The 22,208-nt window shown below is 44.4% G+C and overlaps 1 protein-coding gene across 1 annotated transcript; it reads left to right on the top strand.

Moving 5' to 3' along the window:
• SHE (Src homology 2 domain containing E) lies at positions 312 to 21,852 on the top strand. The gene is made up of 6 exons (XM_018046193.1): positions 312 to 1,277; positions 4,466 to 4,592; positions 13,181 to 13,510; positions 15,387 to 15,543; positions 15,996 to 16,115; positions 17,631 to 21,852. Exons 1-6 carry the CDS (start codon positions 672 to 674, stop codon positions 17,857 to 17,859), a joined length of 1,569 nt encoding a protein of 522 aa, XP_017901682.1. The 5' UTR covers positions 312 to 671; the 3' UTR covers positions 17,860 to 21,852.

Below are 22,208 nucleotides of genomic sequence, written 5' to 3'. Positions count from 1 at the left end.
GAGCTGAGCTTGAAGACAGCGCCTTGTCGAGACCCGCTCGGTGGTGATGGGGAGCTGCTTGTGCAAAAAATGGGAGGCCCTAACCACGCGGGCACAACCGGTCTGCACGTAAAGCTGCTGCTACCTTCCCCTGAACACGCACCCCCAGACCCGCCTCTACAAAGTCGCTGACCCCGGCGCCCCCGGATCTGGGCGGGAGGTGGCGCGCGGGGAGGCGCCAGCCTCGGAGGGGAGGGGCGCGCGGAGGGGGCGGTCGGCCCGCTGGCTGCCCACCGTCGGTCGCGCTGCCGGGGACACTCCCGCCGCCTCCGCTCCGTCCCCCCTGGTCCCCGAGAGTGTGGGCAGGGCTGTCCCGGGGCTTCCGTGCCCGGCCTCTCCCACTTCTGGAGGAAAAAGCAGGGGAAGCCCCCGGCGCCCGCCGCCTCCGGAGAGCCGCGGAACCCCCGGCCGTGCAGGCGCTGAAGACGACCTCGGGCGGAGCCCCGGTGCGTCGTGCCTGTCGCCGTCCGTGTCCGGAGCGGCGGCCCGCGTCCGCCCGCTCGGCGCCCTGAGCCCCCTGCTCCGGGCTGTAGGGACCCCACCCTGCGGGGCGTGGGCGACGGCCGGCCGGGGACCAGCAGAGCAGCCGTCGCGGGGCCTTGCCGCAGCCTCCAGCAACCCAGCCCCGGGGAATGCAGTGGCCCCCGGTCCCTGGCGCCTCTCCGTGTCTAAGCTGGGCCTCCTCGCTCGCCTGCTTCGCGGCCACGACGCTCCTGAGCCGCGCCGGCCGGGCCCCCCTCATGGCGGCCAAGTGGTTCAAGGAGTTCCCCCTGAACCTGAAGACCGTGTCGGAGCGGGCCAAGCCCGGCGGCGGGGGAGGCGGCAAACTGCGCAAGAACTCGGAGGCGGGCGGCTCCGGGCCCGCCCCGGGCAAGGGCCGCAAGAATTCAGCGGCCGAGCTGGGCAGCGGTCGGGCCGGGGTCGGCCCCCCCAAGGACAGCCGGCTGTCCCGGGATAGCCTGCAGAGCCTGATTCAGGCCGCCGCGGGCAAAGGCCGCAAAAACTCCCGGACCACCGAGGAGGAGCCCCACCGGGGCGCGGCCAAGAGCTCAGGCTGCAGCACCTACATCAACAGGCTCATCAAAGTGGACACTCAGGAGAAGAACGGGAAGAGCAACTACCCCAGCAGCAGTAGTAGTAGCAGCAGTAGCAGCAGCAGCTCTTCCTCCGCGTCCTCTTCCCCTTCGTCTCTGGGCCCCGAGCTGGACAAGGGCAAGATTATTAAGCAGCAAGACACGGTAAGAGTACAATCTCCCTTGGACCACCTCTGCCCTACTGAAGCCTAACAGTGGGAAGGGAGCATTGTGAACCCACTGAACTCTTAAGGTTTTTTATACCTCAGAGAAGATGAGGATATATTTTCCCCTTCTGACATTGATGACTGCTAAGTCATCATTTTAAATGATGACCATTTAAAATAATTTGTGTGTTTAATCTTGAAAAATTCTTATTCTAGCCTTGGCAACTTGACAGAAATGTACTTTTCATTTAATTTTGTTATCAGTTTAGAAGAATAATTGAATGAAACAAGCGGGTGCTTTGTTGAATTTGACTCCCTTGTAGATGTTGTATATTTTAATTTACAAATCCAGGAGAACTGCAAAGCTGGACTTTTGTATAAATTTTATTCTTCTTGAGCATAAGGAATGGTCACCTTTAAACTGCTTAAGTATAAATTTTAAAGCTCCAGGGAGTGGATTAGCCACTACCCACCTTCTCTGCTGGAAACTCCATCATTCCTTGCACTTTTACCCAGTATAGAGTTTCTCCACGCTTCACTAGCACCCTAAGTTTACAGCCCTTTCATTCATCCCATTGGAGAAGGAAGTGGCAAAGCACTCCAGTATTCTTGCCTAGAGAATCCCATGGACAGAGGAGCCTGGTGGGCTGCTGTCCTTAGGGTCACACAGAGTCAGACATGACTGAAGCGACTTAGCATGCATGCTTGCATTGGAGAAGGCAATGGCAACCCACTCCAGTATTCTTGCCTGGAGAATCCCAGGGACAGAGGAGCCGGCTGGGCTGCCATCTGTGGGGTCACATGGAGTCGGACACAACTGAAGCGACTTGGCAGCGGCGGCAGCAGCATTCATCCCGTGAACATTTGCTGTGCAGGAGCCATGTAGGATAGGGGGCAAGGGGCTCTAAGGGCTCGGGTTGTGGAGGATACAGAACAGGACAAGGAAATGCCCTGAAGGAAATTACAGATCAGGAGAGAAGGTGTTTCCTGCTTCTTACATGCCAGAGGTTTTCTGGGTACTGTCCAATGTGAGACAGTTAAGAAAAGAAGCTTGAAGAGACCCACTTCGTTCGTACAGAGATGAGTTGGGGTTTTGTTTGTTTTTAAAAAGAGGAGAGAGAAAGCTTATGCCCCACTCTCAGACTCTAGCCCAGGTGATCACTTCCTGTCATGAGGACTTTCTCTTGCCCAGGCTTCAAACATGCTGCCCCTCTGGGTGGGGTCAGGGGCAGGCAGCACATAATGTGTGTCTGCACTGGGCCTTCTGTTCATCCCTCCGTTTGTTCTGTCCAGGTATTTACAGCATGCCCACCCGAGTGCCAGACACTGGAGGGAGAGTTTGGGAAGATGGCCAGCTCACCCAGACATTAGTCAGCGGTCTCTGTGTGTGTTTACCTAGATCGTAAGCACCTTGCAGCCGAGCGCTGAGTATCATGCTGCTTGCTCCTCGTTGCACTTTGGGGATGCAGGACGCCTGAACGGGCAAGAAGCATGGAGTGAGAGAGTGAGTGGTGACCGCAGTCTTCTGCAGTGACTGCCCAGTTATTTTCATGGCCATTGCTTCTCGATGTCTGAAGTTTCTTAGGCTGTCTCCACCCAGGAAGAGAACTCTCATCCAGGTTGCCCCCTCCTCCTCACTTCTCCCCATTTACCTGGATTTCTTTCCCAGCCCCGGTGGCACATCTCTGTGAACTCTTTGGAGAATGTAATCAGAGATTGTATGAAGGGCTGGGCTTCTTCCCTTAATTTTGATTCACCTTTGGTTTTTTTTTATCCCTCTCTGTCTCTTTAACTGGAATACATGCTTTATTTGTACTATCCTAGCTGTTTATTTGTGGAGCCACATTGATAATAGGGGAAGTGCTGTGTTTTTTGAAAATGAATGTTTCTTGGGACTTCCCTGGTGGTCCAGCATTTAAGACCCTGAGCTTGCACTGCAGGAGGCAGGGGTTCTTACCCTGGTCATGGAACTAAGATCCTGGGTGCCTTGCAGTGCAGCCCCTCTCCCCCCCGCCCCAGAAAGAATATATCTTTTCTCCATAAAATTTCCATGAAACTCTTCCTTCCTGAGAAGTACCTGTCAGACGCAGGCTCCCACATTGTCACTCGGCTGCAGCACTACAGAACGATTGCACTCACACCACCTTCCCAGGCACCTTCCTGTTTTTGGAAGGATGGATGCTTTCTGTCACAAACACGGATGAAAACCTCCCTGGTGGCACAGTGGATAAGAACCTGCCTGCCAGTGCAGGGGACACGGGTTCGACCCCTGGGCTAGGAAGATCCCACGTGCCCCAGAGCAACTGAGCTCCTGCTCTACAACTTCTGAGCCTGCGAGCAACTTCCTGAGCCTGAATGTCGCAACTGTCGAAGCCTGTGTGCCTAGGTACTCCTCAACAGGAGAAGCAATGAGAAGCACTTGCACCGCAACGAAGAGCAGCCCCCTGACCGCAGATGGAGAAAGTCCACGCACAGCAATAGAGACCTAGTGCAACCAAAAAATGAAAGAAATAATATTTTTTAAAGAACTACCTGATTGTTGTCTATGAGAATCAGTGCTTTATAAATCATTGAACCTAGAACCCCCACAGTACTGTTTAGCTCTGACCTGTTTCTTAGGCTTCTTATTATGAAGCCTGTTTCTTTAGAGCTGTTACAAATTCCTTGAGGACGAGAAGAAGGTCTTGGTCTTATTTTATTCCCTCTCGGTGCCTAGCCAGTGCCAGTGGACATGCAGTATCAGTGAGTGATGAGCTGACTTACCATGGCTATGTTGCTCTAATAGTTGGCATTTTTAAAAAAACCAAAATCATAGAAGAGGTAGTAGACCAGTTCATTTTCTTCTACTCTAAAGGCATGGATATCTTCCACCCTCTGCCATCCACCCTGCCACACTTTAACCAGCAAATGCCTTATTGCCTGGGGAGAGAGAGGGAGGTGAAAAGAGCCTTGGGGATAAGCAGGAGAGCTTGGATGGATTGTTGCCAATCAATTATACTACCAAAATAAACCAAATGTTTGTCCAGCTGGGTGGATAATAATGTGATCAAGTGCAAAAGCTTTTCAGAACTGGTTGGAAATTTTGAACTCTTTTGGGGTCTGCAGGTTTTTAGTCACTTTTTTGATACCATTGTCACTCTGGTATGTGATAATTGTTAGCAACTTCCCTGTCTGGTTTTCTTACAGGTCATCATTTTAGAAGACTATGCTGACCCTTACGATGCTAAACGAACGAAAGGTCAAAGGGATGCAGAGAGAGTAGGGGAGAACGACGGTTATATGGAACCCTATGATGCCCAGCAAATGATAACAGGTTTGTAACCAGGAGCTGCTTTATACTGAAATCTCGCACTCAACTTGGAATGTAGTAAAAAAATTAATAAATAAATAGGAACCAGTGTATATTTGGGGAAGAGAGGTGAAGGAACTTTATCAGATCCTCCTGTGGGGAAGGAACAGAAATTAGACCCAAAACTAAAGTCAAAATACCTAGCTAACATCCTTAATGGTTTTGTATCCTTCGGTTTTAGAATTTGCCGGCGGGGGGCGGGGGGGGGGTGTCTTTAAAGTTTTTCTAATTCTATGCAAAGTGACACTTGTGAATTTGCAGATCTTATCAGGATGTGATCTCCAGGTTTCAGATAATTTAAACACACCTGTGTTGGCCACTGACAAAACTTTGACATCCATAATGGGAGTCATGAATCTGTACCAAGGGGAAATAATTCTGACTTATAAGTTGAGCAGACACTCTTGTCATTTTTTTGGGTGTCATACTTTTCCTTTTATTCATAATTTTCTTAAGTTGGTGTAAACAGTACTTAAACTAATTATTTAGATTTCTTTGTGAAATTTTAGAGTAAGTTTTCTTTACTCCCTAATGAAAAACTGCTGTTCCTAAGGGCTGACTCAAGGGAGCCTTGTTCACATGTCCTGGGTTTCATGCCTGGGAGAGGAATAATTGGTCACACATGAAAGATTTTGTCTCTTCTGTTTAAAAACAGATTGAAAGGCTGTCAAGCGCGGGCTCCATAAGCATAGTCTCAGGAAAGTGGAGCAGGAGGGGAGCCATAGCGCCCTGGAAGGGTCAGGACAGGCCTCAAAGCCGGAGCTGCAGCAGGAAGGCGCTGCTCTGTCCCCTGCTGTCTGCTCACAGAGATAAGGCACCGCATTTGCGGGGTGCGCCCTGGCCAGGCTGTGGCCCTGAAGGCCACTGGACTGTGACCTCTACTGAAATCTGTGAATGAAAGGAAGTGAAAATGAACTTAGAATTCTAAAAAATACCAGAGACTTGAAAGGAATAGGGGGAAAGATTTTCTTTTACAAAAAACTGAGGGAAAAGCTTTTCTGGAAAAAAAAAGAATGTTTTGCTTTAATTCACTTTTCTTTGTCCTTTGATGTTTATTCCTCTCTTTCTCTTTAATTGGGATAAGTTGTTTATATTATCTGAGATTTGGGGGGGCGTGTTTGTTCCATTTTCTTATGGATCCACACTGATAGTAGGGAAAGTACTTTGCTTTTTAAAAATGAATAATTTCCCCCCATATAATCCTCACAAAATCCTGAAAACTAGGGGACGCTAATACTACCCCTTGTTACATAAGACCAAAGAGTTTCTGACTCACATAAGATGTTCGTAAGGCTCTTTAAGAGACAGAACATAAATTAGAACCCAGATCTTCCCACTCCAGACTGAATGGTATGGTTTCTACACCAAAGTGCCCCAGGACACATTCGAAATGGTATATGCAAAAGCATTTTAAACTTTACACATAAATAGCAACCTACTCCAGTATTCTTGCCTGGGAAATCCCATGGACAGAGGAGCCTGGTAGGCTACAGTCCATGGGGTCACAGAGAGTCCCCACGACTTAGCAGCTAAACAGCAAGAACAGCAACAAGGCATCTTTCCACTCAGACTCACGAAGAAAGTTGTATTGAGAAGTCAAAAGTTTGTATGTAACTTGTTGCTTTTCCAGAAAAAAATAAAATTTTAAAATTAAATAAATAAAAGTCAGTGTCCAATATGAAATAAATGTAATAATAGTAGTAGCTAGCATTTAATATTGGAGCACATATTAAGTCCCAGGCTTTGTTTTAAACAGTTTATAGGAATAAATGTATTTAGGGATGCAACACTAATACATTCAATTAGAGAATAAATTCAAATTTATTAAAAATTTTAATTACTAACTCTTAAGAATTATAATTTTTTTCCTTTGCTCTTTTAAAAAAAATTTATATTGGTGAATTTTAAAATATACTTCATTTAAAATACATATCACAAAACACGTATTCAATTAATGTAGAGGATATACCTCTTATTCTACACATAGGTTACACAGCTGGACAGAATAACAGGAAGTGAGTTTACCGGAAGCTGGAAATAAAAGATTTGCTACTGGGTGGGTTTTCTTTTTTTTTTTTTTTCCTTTTACCTTTTTTATTCAGTTTGCTCCCTGTAAGGCTTGTCAAAGTCCAAGTTCAGAATGTCTCATATTTCTTGAGAAATCTTAGGGGAATAAACAAAATTGTTTATTTCAGAATTTCTGCAGAAGATAGAGAGGATTCTGATAAATATAATTTAATTGTGGCACTCCCAATTTCTGTACTGCCTTTTTAATACCTGTGAAATGGGAGTAACATGCCTGATTTCAACAATGTCTTGGATGTGTAGAACAGTGTTCATGATGGTATTTTGTAACAGCCAACAAAAATTTCCCAGGCATCTCTTTGCCATGTTCCAGGTCCTACTAGGCTCCAGGCATCCAAGGAACAAGATGCACAGGTCCCAGGTCGTTATGAACCTTACAACCCAAGGGGCAAACAGACGTAATAGCAGAAAAATCATCACTGAGAAATGTGCTAAATGCCGGGAAGAAAAGAATGAAAATCATGATCTGCCTCAGGAAGCGGGAGGGATAGAAATTAAGAGGCATTTAATTCTTTCCTATGGCCAAGTAACTGTGGGACCCAGACTCCCCAGATTTCCCTTTGCCCAAAAGTTTGCTCTTAACTTTTAAAACCTAAAGATTTGTAAATCTCTGAGTAAATTCTCACTTAGATTTATCCGAAGGATTGTTTTATGAAAAAGATAGGACAGTGAATATGAGGCAATATTAGTTTAAACCTGTTGTTCTTCTGCTAAATTTGCAGGAACATTTTGGCTAAATAATTAGCAGAAACGTTCTACTTAATTTAGCGTGATGAGTTTTTTCCACCAAACGAAAACATTAGCATTGGGAGAGTTTTTCAGAGTTTCCTAAGATGAGCCGTCATTCAGCACGTGAGTTCCTTCTGCAGTTGATTGTCACACAAGTCGAGTGTCTCCTAGGTGCCAAGTTGCCAGGTTACCTTACAAATCCTACCATCCTGTGTGGTGGGCGTTAGAAGTGTCTGATTGACAGAGGAGGAAGCTAAGGTACAGAAAGATTCAATAACGTGTCCCAGTTATGCAGTTGGAGAGTTGGGATACCAGGCCACCCAGCACCCTTTGGTTTTAGTTACAGAGCTCCAGTCATAAGTATCTTTAAATTTTGGTTTTTGCCTCCAAATGGTTTTATTGGTTGGTATAGACAGTCAAATCTAAAGGACAACCTCCATTTGAAAAACTGTCCATTATGGAAAAGACAGAAGACTTTTTGATTTACTTATTTTGTCTCTATTTTGTTTGTTAAAGTTTCAGGACTTCTGATTTATACCTGCTTTTGTTCAGATATTTAGATTTGTTTGACAGGAAAACGTTAATTTTAAATCAAAAGCTTGAGCACTGATAAAAGATCAAAAGCTTGAGCACTGATAAAAGATCCCTATTTCTGATTCTAAGGGGAACATGGAGCTTTATAGGGCTCTAAGTCTGATGTTTTGAATACATGAAATGGACTAAGGGAAAAGGTATGTTACAAAAATTGTAGCTAATATTCTACATTAAATCTTTGAGGCATAAAGTAAGATATGGTAGAGAAAGCAAGGGCTCTGGAGGCAGTGGGCTGCCCCGCTGACTACTGCACAGCCTCAGTTTATTCATCTGTGAAAATGGGCTAGCATCTCCTGCTGCATTGCACTGGGCTTCACTGAAATGCAGGTGCAGCATGCCTCGTACATGCATCCATGGACGATATCACAACTATTTAGACACTTTGGAAAGAGAATTCTTAACAAGTATGTTGTTGTTGTTTAGTCTCTAAGTTGTGTCTGACGCTTTTGTGACCCCGTGGACTGTAGCGTGCACGGCTCCTCTGTCCATAGGATTTCCCAGGCAGGAAAACTGGAATGGGTTGTCATTTCCTTCTTCAGGGGATCTTCCCAACCCAGGGATGGAACCCAGGTCTCCTGCATTACAAGCAGATTTTTTACTACTGGGCCATTAGGGAAACCCCTGAACAAGTATAGGGAACTATTAACTGCTAACTAGATAATTTAACAACAAAAGAAGTCTTGGTCTTCTGATGTTTTTAAATATAAATGGCGTAATTCTGCACAGCTACAGTTGGAAACTGAGAAGGGAAAACTTTTCGGCCCATGTCGTGTTTCTCGACACCCAGTTGCAGTTTTGAGCTGGCACAGGTCAGGCCTCGGCTCAGCCCTTGGTGAAATGGGTGTTTATCTGCAGCCCGCTGGCTGCATTCTGTTGTCTGCCGTGGTAAATGGCCTCTATCGGCAGAGCCAGGGTGTAGCTTCCTCTGGCCATTTCCTCCTTCTCAGGCTCGTTTCCTCTCGAAGCCAGCTCTGCACGTCAGGGGCTATTCTCCTGCAGGAAGGGTCGGCTTGCAGCCCCGCGATTGTTTCTGTTTCTATGGCGCCTCAGGTTGGGGGCAGCCAGGTGCTGGAATGGACTCGAAGGTGACTCCCCTTCAAGGGGCAGAGAGGCCTTGTGCTTAAGCCCTTTTTTTCCCCTCTAATTAAATATTGTTTTAAAAGATGATCGTACTCCTCAGATTTCACCCCAACGCCGGATCATCCTGGGATGGAACATTCTCAACTGTATGCCTTCCATTGTTTTTCCCAGAGCTCTAAGTGTGCACTGACTAAGCTAGAAGGAATACAAAGCCCTCTTCGTAAAAGTAAGACCCAAATACATGTGAAATAAGAACTCAAGATTTTAATCGGTACATCATTTTAACCCAGACTCACTGAAATTTCCTGTGCACAGGGCTCCTTCTATCTCAAGGTTGGACTCAACTCTTTCTCCATTTAGTTCAACCTGGACAGAATTGAGGTGAGGACTTTGGGAAAGGTTTCCCCAGCCTCTGCCAGTCTAAACAGAGAATAAAGTTAGGTTTTGATCAGAAACTTTAAAATTCTAAATTCGTCCTTTGAATGCCTTTGTGTTTTCTCTTTCCTAGTTCTGTAGAAAAGTTCTTTTTCAAAAATTCCAGCCTTATCTTAATTGAACCAAGAGCAGAGTGTGTTTTTTTGTTTCTTGTTTTCCATAACGCCATCTAGAATAAGCAGTGAAGAAAAAAAGCTGTCGATTGAAAGTCAAGAGGCTTGGACCGGAGATGTTGGAGACCTCAAACAACCCGAGGCACCTTCCTGGCCTGGGGGTGGGGAATGGTCCTTAGCTCTCATTCGGATGTGGAGATTTTCATGCTAGGGGAACCCTTCTCCTTGGGCTGGGGCTAGCAATGATGAGATTAGTCCTGGAGCACAGGAGGAACTGAGGTGGCGACCCAGGCGGAATGGGAGTGCATCTCAGGCTTCTCTTAGTAGAAGAGCTGGGGGAGCTTTTACAGCTCCGGCTGCCAGATTTTTGTTGTTTAGTTATTAAGTCGTGTCTGACTCTGCAACCCCGTGGACTGTAGCCCACCAAGTTCCTCTGTCCATGGGATTTCCTGGGCAAGAATACTGGAGTGGGGTTGCCATTTCCTTCTCTAGGGGATCTTCCCTACCCAGGGATGGAACCCATGTCTCCCGCTTGGCAGGCAGATTCTTTACCACCAAGCCACCAGGGAAGCCTCCCCAGCTCAGTTAATCAGGACCTGTGTTGATGGGACCCAGGCCTGAGTCTTCATTAAAGCTCCCCCAGGTGATTCTGTGCACCAGACCTGCAGTTTTATAGGATCCAGCTGCAGCAAAGGGCCCCTATCCAGCAGAGTTATAACCCCATCCTACAAGTAAAATTGCCCCTTTGAATTAATATCCTGATTTTAATAACTTTCCCCTGGAGCGTTTCATTTACCATCCTTTCCTTGTTAAAGAAGTCTGATGGAGTCAGTGGTTCTTCTCCGTCACCATGCCCATTTTCGGTTACTTGTAGAAAGTTTCACTTTGCCTTGTTTCTGTGGCGTTGTAAGTCTCCTGATTCTCTTCTTCCTTACCTGACCATTCCTCCTCAGCCTTTTTTGGTGACACTTGTTTTATCCAGCCTTAACTGAAGTCCCAGATTTCTGCTTTTGATCCCCTTTCCTTTCTAATCGGCCTCCTTTTCTCTGATGATTGCTTTCATTCTTACCAACCATGATCCATGTGTGAGTAACTCCTTGACATGTACCCCTGACCTTCATCTCTCTGCTGAGCTCCAGATGTATGTTGTCACCTGCCCGGAGAAGTTCTAGAACTCCTTCCCCTCGCTCCCTCCTCCCATCCATCATCCAACGATTATTTAGCATAGCTGTTTCCTACAAAGTCAAACAAGACATGGGGGGTCCCTGGCCTAGCAGTCTCCACCAAATTGGAAGTTCAGACACGTCGACAAATAAATCCACACACTGAGAGAAGTACAAGGTGAGAGTGAATTGATAAAGCAGTACCACCCGGGGGGAGGTTGGGGCATTGGAGAAGGTCAGTCGGAGAGAGGAGATGCTAGGCCAGACTCCAGAGGATTAGAAAATCATCAGCACGCCGTGGGCATAAAACAGTGCAGTGTGCAGGGAACTTAAGAAGTTCTGTTTGGTTGGAACAAAGAATTGGGATTTCAGGGGGGATAGGGTGCTGTTGAGAGATGAAATCAGAGAGGGAAGTAGGCAGTGATGTGACTACAGAAGTGTCCCGTGCCATGCTGAGCAGTTAGCACTTTGTAAGTGGACAGTTGAGAGCCTATGGGATGGCAAGTGATGAGATGTTTGTGTTTAAAAAGGTCCTCTTCACTGTGACCGGGTAGACAGACTAAGGCCTCCTCCTGGGCATTTAGAGGAAACCACAGCACAATGCTTGAGTTGGCCTATGGTATCACTGGTGGTAAAGGATCGCCTGCCAATCCAGGAGACATAACGTGGGTTTGATCCCTGGGTTGGGAAGATCCCCTGGAGGAGGAAATGGCAACCCACTCCAGTATTCTTGCCTGGAAAATTCCATGGACAGAGGAGCCTGGCAGGCTTCAGTACATGGGGCTGCAGATTCATTCGGACACGGCTGAGCAACTAAACAACACATGATGCCTCTGGGCCCTGAGCCGCTCAGTCCCCAGACTCTGCTGCTGCTTTCCCACTGGGGCTCGCTGGCTGGTTATCGGGTGGATAGAGGATTTGCATCAGATATTTGCATTTATTTCTAGGCTTCCATTCAGAGCATACCTTTATTCTATCTTGTGCGCTGTGTTGGAGTTCTCTTCCAGCAAAAAAAAAAAAAAGATATATATATAGAGAGAGAGAGTTATTTATATAGTTGTTAATTATATACAATTATAACAATTATATAATTATATAATAATTGTTACTACCTGTTTAAAAACTTGTAATGGTTCACTACTGTATACAGAACAATCGAAACTTTCTAATCCTGGCTTTTAAAATTTCTCCACTTTGGTGCCTGTCCTGCCTTTTCCAGCTTCCTCTCCCATACCACCTCTCCTCTCCTGGTCTTCTGTCCTTTGAACTTCTCTCTCGATTCCCTGTGATGGGAACAAGCCCTTTCTTGTTCCCACCTCCATATCTTCACTCAGGCAGCTTCCTCCACTGGAAAAGACCTCCTCCATCAAAGTCAACGCATCTTCCATTTCTCTTCCACTTGGAATCAATCCAGGAGTAGTGGCTAAGAGTATGGCTTCTAGAGCCCAACTTCCTGCCTTTGAATCCAGGCTTTGCACTTGCCGTCTTGAGCAATTTCCTGAAACTCTTTGTGCTTCAGTTTTGTCCTGTTATATGGGGAACTAATAGTGTCCACCTCATAGGGCAGTTGTGAAAATTACAGTGCACTTAGAAAAAAAATACGTAATGCATGGTACACTATTGCTAAATGTTAGCTCTTGAGATATTATTTTGTTTTTCCCCCTAACAACTCTTTTACATATTCCGGGAGATAGTGAAGGACAGGGAAGCCTGGCATGCTGCAGTCCATGGGGTCTCAAAGAGTCAGATATGCCTTAGTGACTGAACCAACAACATTCTGTCTTGTTAGCCTGTTAAGTATTATTTGTAAACGCATCACTAGGTCGAAACCACCTTGAAGTCAAGAACTCTGTCTAATGAACCTAAATATCTTCCCTCAATGGATGTGGCCCAGTGCTTGAATATAGTAGACACTCAATTTTTATTAAAATATACTATTAAAATATACTTTGCTTTCAGCTTCACTAACAACATCTTCCTTTGAAGATGACCCATACTCAAAGGTGGAGACAGGGGGACCAGGAACTATGGAGCAGGTCCCCTGAGGCCCCTTCTCTTCTCTCCAGCCACACGGCCCCAGAGGCAGGCCTGCCTTCCGTTGTGATTCCCTAACGCCTGGACTTGATCCCGCATCTGGCTCAGGGGACTGATCCCGCATCTGGCTCAGGCGACTGGCGGGAAGTTGTAGGGCCCTCCCCACCCCCACCCCGCGCTCAGCAACAATCCAGGTGTCCTCCGACACTTCCAACCTGATGGACCAGTCTGGTTGGAAGAGAAGCGGTGATTCGATGCATCACCGGGCTTCCGCGGTACATTTTCTTCAAAAGTATTCTGTGCGGTATGTGTTTTTCAGAAATCAGACGACGAGGTTCCAAAGACCCCCTGGTGAAGGCGCTTCAGCTGCTCGACAGCCCGTGCGAGCCTGGAGAGAACGGCCCGAAGCCCGAGGCGCTGGCGAAGCGCCGAAGCTCCAAGGAGCTGCTGGGGAAGCCGCCGCAGCTCTACGACACGCCCTATGAGCCGGCGGCCGAGGCGGGCGCGTTCGCCGCCGAGGGGCCGGAGCGGAAGGCGAGGTTGCCCCCGGACAGCCACGGACGGCTGCCCCAGGACGACGAGAGGCCCGCGGCCGAGTACGAGCAGCCTTGGGAGTGGAAGAAGGAGCAGATCGTGCGGGCGCTGTCGGGTGAGGGCTGGGTCCGTGCCCCGCTCCTGCCTTCTTTCAGCTTCCCTGCTGGAAAACCCCCGCCCGCCCGTTCAGCCAAGGCGCTTTTCTTTGTGTTCCTCGACTGCGAGTTTCTTTTTCCAAGAAATTTGATGACGTGGGGAAATAAAAATTAGGCCATGGTTGAAAGGACAGGACTGAAGAAGACCCCTTAATGTTGCAAGGGGTCCTCTGTCTGTCTGGGCATCTTCATTTCCCTTTATCCTTGCAGTGTGCAACTATTTGGGAAATGCCTTAAATCACTACTGGAAAAACCTTATCTAATCACCACTAAAAGCTATCGCATTGAGAGCAGCTGCTTCTAACTCCTGGTGCTGTTCCTCCAACCTGTTCACATTTCTGTTTATAATAAGATGGCAGTAGTGGATCAAGTGGACTATAGGAGAGGTGGTTGGAAAGCAGGAGGAAGCTAGCTTTTTTTTTCCTGTCGAAAATCCTCCTAAAGGAATCAATTCTTCAGCTGTGAACTGTTTTTAATAACTTAAGAGGAGGTTGATGAGTAGATTGTCAATAGATATTAAAGGTCAGTCTCCCTTCTGCTTCTCCCAAGACATAGTTTTTCTACTTACCTGGCCACCTAATTTCTTTTGCCTTTGTAAAAGTTTGGGATATCTTTTCTCTCTAACAGTAAAGCTGTGCTTTTGATTAAAACTGTCGTCAGTGTAAAGGGTGAATGGAAAAGGTAATTTGTTTGATAGCAAACATTTGAGTCCGGATGGGCTTTCCCCCAAGGCTCAGCTGGTAAAGAACCCACCTGCCAGTTACAGGAGACTCAAGAGATGTGGTTTCAATCCCTGGGCTAGGGAAGATCCCCTAGAGCAGGAAATGGCAACCCACTCCAATATTCTTGCCTGGAAAATCCCATGGACAGAGGAGACTGGCAGGCGAGTCCGTGGGGTCCCAAAGAGTCAGACCTGACTGAGCATGGGTGTGCACGCACACACATATTTGAATCAGGTTTTCTTTTTGTGTGCATTAATTTTTAAAATAATTTTATTCAAGTATAGTTGATTTAGTGTTGTGTTAATTTCTGCCATACAGCAAAGTGACTCAGTTATACATACATATATTCTTTTTTGTATTCTTTCCCATAATGGTTTACCACAGGATATTGAATATAGTTACCTGTGCTGTTTAATAGAACCTGTTGTTTACCATCCTATACATACTAGTTTGAATATGCTAATCCCAGGCTTCCAGTCCTTCCCTCCCCACCCTCAAGTCAGTTTTTGCTTTATTTTATTTTTATTTATTTATTTATTTTTGTTTTGTTTTATTTTAGAATTATTTTCCACAAATCCCTACTGGTTACCAACTTCTGTGCTAAATGCTACTCATTTTCTCTCTTTATCTTCTATCCAACCTAGATGTCATAGCATTGTTCAGACACTGTTAGTAGTTTCTATTTCTCAGTTGATTTTTCTCTTTATTATTTCATAGTGAAAACTTCATTTGGTTTCATAACCGATACACACACTTGGAAGGAGTCATTACCTGAGACTCTGTTTAGTCTTCTATTCTAAATATACCAAAAGGACGAGTTTTTTTTTAAAGTATGTTCTGAAATATACTGAAGTGGTTTCTCCTCATGTTCTAAAACCATTCTCTGTTAATGAACATCTTGACATAAAAGTGGGTGCGTGTGGATGCTAGCAGTATGATCTGATATCAAAGACAGCAGGAGCTCAGCTACCCCAGGGCCTTTGTAGTACCTTTTAGCTCAGATTAAAGAAGGAGGAAAGTTGCTTTCCTAAGATGAGCCAGACAGGTTCTTTTCTTTGAGGTGTACGTAGGTCATCTCAGTGGCCTCTGATGTTAAATGGAGCCTTCCTTCCAGTTCAGTTTGAGGGCTCTGAGCGGCCTTCTGTCAAGGAGGAGGCAGTGAGGCAGCACCACCGGCAGAAGAGCTGGACCCAGAAGATCTTGAAGCCAGCCCTGACCGACCACAGTGAGGGGGAGCGAGTGGACCCAGCCCTGCCGCTGGAGAAGCAGCCGTGAGTCTCCTCCCCAGACACGCGTGACACAAGGTGGCTGGCAGCTTGTTGAGAGCCTTGGTGGGGCGCACTAGCTCATTTTAAGTCTTTCTGGTGTTGAACTCTTGTCTGGGTGGGGCTTTTTTGTGAAAACCCATTTTCCAAGCCCAGTGCCTTTGTGCCTAGGGGAAAATGAGGCCCCAGAACCGGATCTCAAAATTTCATTCCCCTGTGTAGAGTGAAAACTTTTTAAGTGACTCTAGCCCTGTTAACTCCCTCTGGGGGTGATGGATAGGTTTTGTGATCCGGGATTACCCAGATCTCATTTCGTCTATTTTGAATGGGAAGCCGGATCTAGTCCAGGCTGTTGAGCTTTCATGAGAAGTTCATTTCCAAAATTGCTTTATGGAATGAGGCCCTGTCTGGATTGGGATGTTGATGCTCATGGTTTCTCCCCCTGCCCCATTTTTCAGTTGGTATCATGGTGCCATCACCCGTGCTGAGGCAGAGAGTCGACTACAGTCCTGCAAAGAAGCTGGGTACCTGGTTCGAAACAGCGAGTCAGGAACCAGTAGGTACTCCATTGCACTAAAGTGAGTATTAAGCATCCTGGGCTCTCCCTGTCTGGATCAAGAGTGGGGTGCAGACTTTCCTATCGTGGGAAAATGACCAGGCAAAAAAGACATGTTGGGTTAGCCAAAAACTTCGTTTGAGTTTTTCTGTAAGAGCTTACACTTTTTGGTCAACCCAGTACTTTATATGGTGCACGGGGATACATGTTGACAGAAAATAAGATGGCGTTTGCTTGGACAACAGAATATGACATACTTTGTTTAGAAGGCAAAATTGAGAGAATTCCCTGGCTGCTCAGCGGTGACGACTCGGCGCTTTCACTGCCATGGCCCGAGGTTCAGTCCCTGGTCAAGAAACTAAGTTCCTGCAAGCCACGTGGTGCAGCCAAAAAAAGAAAGAATTCAAAATTGGTGTTGGGTAAATGTCCCAGTATGCCTTATGATAAAGAGGGATAAATATCCCTATTTCATTTAATTGTACATTGATTAGTTTCTGCCTTTTGTGATCTAAATTATTTCTTAGAGAAATAATTTCTGATAAAAAAAAATTTCTTAAAAAAAAAAAAGTTTCTAACAGGATAGTTCAGTCGTTCTTTTACTCTCTAGCGTTTGGGGCTTTAAGTAAATCAGAGATTCCTTGATTGTCACAATGCCAGCTGCAATTTTGGCACCAGTTTCTTCTGTTGAAGAAGGAAGCAGTGCCTTGCGATGACTCCCCTGTCCAATTGTACTCAGAACATTCGTTTTTGCCCGGTAGGCTTATTCCAATAAGCCTGGTGTCATGGAAATTCTCGTTGCTCTGCGAGTTCAGTGGTGCTATATTGGAGGATCATTGTCAAGAGCCCTAACAGCATTTCCTTCCTGAGGAAGCTGAGCCCCTGCAGCTGAAACAATCAGACTGGAGGGGAAAAGAGGTTGAGGGGGGAGCAACATGGCTCAGAAAATGGGATAGGCTACCAGATACACAATACCAGGAATAGCTTTGCTGTGTTCCTGAAGCGGGTACTTGTGGATTAGATCTTTGAGCCTTCGGTGCCAGCTGTCATATACAACCAGAAACAGTGTTTCCAGATTGGGGGGGGTAGGGGGTGGGAGGAAGAAACAAGTTTTATTATTATTCTTCTTAATGTTTCCTTTGGGGAGGAAAGAAAGAGGAAACCTTTCACATGTCTTTCTAGCCTTGAGAAGAGGTGAGTTTAAACCTCACCTTCGTGGTCTCACTCTTGGGCTTAAGGACTAGTTTGGCAGTTTGCGGGGAGGAACAGGGCAGTTTTTTCTTTTTCCTCTTGGTCCAGTGCCTGATGACTTGTGTGTGTTAAAGATAAATGGCCCAGGGGTGATGCACATGTAGCTGAGGGTTGTGAAGCTTCTGTGCAGTCTGCTAGAGTGCTGAAAGCTCTTCTGTGTGCGTATAACAATTCCAGGAGTGGCTGGGAACCTGTTGGCCTATGAATCCAGCTGAGATTGTTTTCAGTGAGGAGGGAATCCCTCTGCTCACTCATTCATGTCTTCTCCTCAATTTTGGTTTTGTTCCAGGACTAGCCAAGGATGCGTCCACATCATAGTGGCTCAGACCAAAGACAACAAGTATACCCTGAATCAGACGAGTGCTGTCTTTGGCAGCATCCCGGAAGTGGTACACTATTACTCCAGTGAGAAACTGCCCTTCAAGGGGGCAGAGCACATGACCTTGCTCTACCCTGTACACAGCAAGCTGCACCAAGGCTCAGCCTCCAAAAGCCCCAGCGGAGCCTCTCACACCTAGGAGGGCATCAGCACCCAACCGGATTCTCAGGGGATAAGGCTGGACTGCACCGTAATATTTGGGAGGAAGCAGGACTCTTCATATAGAAGTCAAGAAGTCTTTGGCCTTGAATCCATTCCATGACTCTTGGTTACTGACCTGTGCCTTTTCTCCTTGCTAAGCAGTTCTATTACGAGAAACCATAATTTACCAGTTGCCTCTACTCCCTGGAGTAGGGTTATCTATTTGGGACGTGACCCTCAGGAAAGGTAAGTCAGGAGTCCAGAAATACTAAAGGTTCTCCAAAAATGCACTAATTATTCCCTGGAATACCTAATTTCCAAATAAACCAACAAACTTGGCATTTATATAAAACAACAGAAAATGATCAAACGGACCCAAAGAGCATGTAATATAAGACCCCTTCTTAGGGAAAAGCATGAACAGTGGAAAATGAGTAATAGTGGACACTTTGGAAAAAACTACCTTTCTCTCTTGAGGGTCCTAGTTCAACTCCAGAGGCCATAAAAAGTCACAATGTTAGAGTCTGGCCAAAGGATTATTTTGTCGGCCAGCCTTCTAAGCAAAGTTTGTGTTTTCTCAATTTCTGTGGACTTTTTTTGACAAATCAGTTATATAAGCATAAATAAGAAGGAAGATGCCTGTGATTTAAGGAACACCAATATAATTAAGCATTGGCAGTATTGCCATAATTCTGAATTATAGAATTAAATTGCAGAATAAGATACACAACGAAGATTGCATTTCTGAGTTTTAACAAATCTGAAAATTTACAAAACTCAACAATTGTTATTGAATAATAGAACCTTTGGTCTCTTTTGTTTCATCTTTGTCCATTTTAGTAGTTATTGAAAAAACTGAATTTTTCATTTTTGGCCCTAAAATTAGATATACTTTGCATTTTAGAGTAACTATATGTATATATATATATGGGGTCCCCTTATATATATATATATATGATATGATTGTGGGAACTGGGTCTCTAAAACCTGCAGTTTCTCTCATGCTGTACAAAGCAGACTGGTTTGCACTATATTAAAATATTTTAAGAGACTGATGTTTTCTCTAACCTCTACTGCTTAAAGATATTAAAATAATATTCATAGTATCATTATCTTTATGATTTATTATGAACTTATATCACCAATGTACTTACTGTGAAAAAAAAAAAAAAAAAAACTGTGGAAATGGCATACTGTGAGAAGGCGCCAGTGAGTGGCTCTGTAATGAAAACCGAGCAGATGTTTCTGGATTCTGGGGTTTGTAATTTGGTTCTTGAAACTGGTCCAGATACAAATGTGCTGACTGTCATCAATGAAAAGTTAACTTTTGTAACTAATGTTAAATATACAAAAAAATGTTGATCCAGTTAACTTTTAGGAAAACGTATCCTTCTGGTTATTAGTTATCATTTTACTATTAGAATTTAGAGATTAGTAAATATCTGCATCTTTATTCGGTTAAGAATGTACCCAGAGTTGTGTGATCTTTGTTTTTAAAAATTTGGAAAGAACTTTTCCTCACTGGATCTCAATGATTTTATTAGTCGAGAATGTTCTGTGTTTTAAGTACTGATAGAATTTTTTTTAATGTACTGGTATGCACTTGTCTTTAGTACAAGATTTTTTTTTTAAAATGTTTAGCATCCATAGTTCCAGTTCCAGTCACCAAATATTTATTTTCTTCCATATACAAATAATTCATTCTATTAAGCTTATTTTCAGTTCAGCATTCTAGAAATTAAATCTTGCTTTTTACTTATTCTACCAAGGAAGTTCAGCAGTGATCCCAATTTTATTAAATGCTGAAAACTTTGTGAAGTTTTTCTTTGTGCACTAAATGGTTTCTGGCCCACACCCAGCAACTGTGATGAATGTAATAGTGAAGTAACGCTTTGAAAGCAGACCTGATGCATTAAGTGTTTATTGAGCTTCTGTCACGGGCTCAGTACTGTGCTTCCTTTATGCTGGTTTTCTGTGACAGTCATGCTGTTTTCTTTATACAATTAAAAGTGGAGATGTGGCGTTCACATATAGTCCAGTTCCTTCGCAAATGTACAGGAGGTTATAGGAAGAAGAAACACAGTAAATTAGTAGAAGGGGGGGATAAGCTACTATTTTCTTCCTGAAGTTGTGACAGGAGCTGACAAAAGCCAGGGAACTCACAGCTGGGTGGTGGCACAAAGTACCATATGTTCTAAAAACAATTAGGCCCAGCGGGGTGTCCCTAATGGCTTCCTTGTTAAGCCTCCGGGGGCCAGCTGATCTGAAGCCTGGTGACATGTCTCTCTGAGCTCCGAATGCTTCTGCCTTTTTGTCACTTGGTCCTGATACAAGTGTTCTCCTGTGGTCTTCATTCTCTTGAGTTCATTCAGTCTCCTGAAATATTTTCTGATTCTTTCTGGAGAGAACAGTGTCTTCTCACAAATTTGTACTCGTTTGCCTTGAATTTTAGCATCCATGGAGCTTTTTACGACTATCCTTTCCTCTCTATCACACTTTGTTTCTAAAAAACGCTTTGCTGCATGTTACAAGATGGGTTTATCTCATTGTCTCCTTTCAGGCCTCTGAGGACAGAGAGTGAAGGGACATTTCTATTTGCTGCCACAGTTTTGTTTTTTTTTTAAATCAGGATGAATTTCAACCACTGCAATTGGTATATTTAAATAAATAGGAATAAAAGAGAAATGTTGATACATGTACAAAAAGGTAAATACAGATATGCCTACTCTGTTCTGGGGATGGAACTATCCTTTTTAGTTATCCAAAGTATTTTCTTTTTTTTTTTTCAAAGTATTTTCTTAAGAAGTATATATCAAAAGAGCCTTTATTCTTTGCTGCTTTATGTCTCCCTGTTTTGCTGAATAGTTACTCGTTTATTGACCTCTGCCACAGGGTGGGGAGTGTCGGCAGATAATTTATAGGGCCAGCCAGATGTTTGTTTTTGAGATAGGTGGGAAAATAGTCCATATTTTTTAATTGGGTCACCTTAACTATGTAATTACTCTGTTAATGGCCACTGTTAGTAAATCTTAATACTTAATTCAGAAGAACAGCTGAGCATTTGAGACATTCTTCAGTTGCTTTTTAAATGAGAGTAGCTTTTCTAGTCTATTAAAATGTCCTTTTTTAGTCAAAGGTTAATGGCTCATTTTTCCTTCAGTCTAGGGGGTATATATTTCATTTCCCTTCTCTCCTGATCCTTTTAATACAACATTTAGCAGAATTTATTTGATACCTTCCTCACAGATGTCTTTTATTCATTAGTTGTCTCTTTCTTATTTCCCACAACCAGCACTATCTTGGCCTTGTGATATATTTAGAATCACTCTTCTTTATTGTCTTCCCCAATTTTTGTACCCCTTTAACTTGGAGAAACTTGGCCTGCAGTGAACCTTAAGTTTTCTTACCTTAATTTCTGACCCTATAGGAAGAAAATGATGGTGTGTTACTGCCATCTAATGGAGAGAAGGAAAACTGCAGTGGGAAAACAAAGCGCATTTAAGGGCAGGGTTTTCTGAAGGATTTCTGATACAGTCCTTAGCAGGAAAATGATGACACAGCAGTTGCCATCTTGAAATCTGCCCCTTCCACAGGAAAGGTGATTTGCAACCTAATACAGCCATCGTCAGGAGGCCCCTGGACTATGGCTGGATCATGACGTTTAGAATCTGAAATTGTTTCATAATGAATATGCTGGCAAAAGGTCATGGAGACAAGCACCTCATTTTTGTCACATTCTTAACCATTCAGTTACTTTGTCTGGGGCCTTCACATTTTAAGTATCAACTAATACATAATGTTAAGTTTTGAAAATATTTGAAGATTGTATGTAATACAGGTGCCTATCTATAGTACTTTAGTAATTTATAGTATATCAGAAGGATTTTATTAAAATTTCTGGATATATTGCAGTAGCCAACATAAGCTGCATGCCCTCCTGAAAGATGGTTTACTCTGAAATGTAACTTTAAATAAACATTATTCCAAGAAAGTCTGTGTTTCTGCTTGAGTCAATTAGTTTTGAGAATCACCTCCCTTCATTAAAAAACAAAAAAACAACACTTTTCTGCCATAGTAGGGAGAGTCAGAAGTTTCATTTGCAATCATTATTGATGAAATGTGTAAACAAACCACAGGTAACCATAGCTAGCTGGTGTGACCGTCATTTTTTTTTCCCAGTTCAGCTTGAAAGCTCTATGTTTTCCTTCCTAAATAAACAACCACACTTGTTGTTGAAGCTTTCCTCTTCCAGTTCCTCAGTCCTCTTCTCGAGTAGGCAGTTGTTCATTTGTCCTTGCCCCTGACGAGGTATCTGAGTTGTGGCTTTGCTTTTGCTATTTATCTTTG

Source organism: Capra hircus, chromosome 3, assembly GCF_001704415.2.
Source record: "Capra hircus breed San Clemente chromosome 3, ASM170441v1, whole genome shotgun sequence".
Taxonomy (NCBI): Eukaryota; Metazoa; Chordata; class Mammalia; order Artiodactyla; family Bovidae; genus Capra; species Capra hircus.
This window is presented reverse-complemented; position numbering and strand designations above follow the sequence as displayed.

Bases quoted from the DNA above. Each gene is read 5' to 3' on its own strand.
- SHE (XM_018046193.1), top strand. From the start codon at position 672: ATGCAGTGGCCCCCGGTCCCTGGCGCCTCTCCGTGTCTAAGCTGGGCC. The intron at 13,511-15,386 runs GTGAGGGCTGGG...CCTTCCTTCCAG, and splicing joins GATCGTGCGGGCGCTGTCGG to TTCAGTTTGAGGGCTCTGAG. The intron at 16,116-17,630 runs GTGAGTATTAAG...GTTTTGTTCCAG, and splicing joins AGGTACTCCATTGCACTAAA to GACTAGCCAAGGATGCGTCC.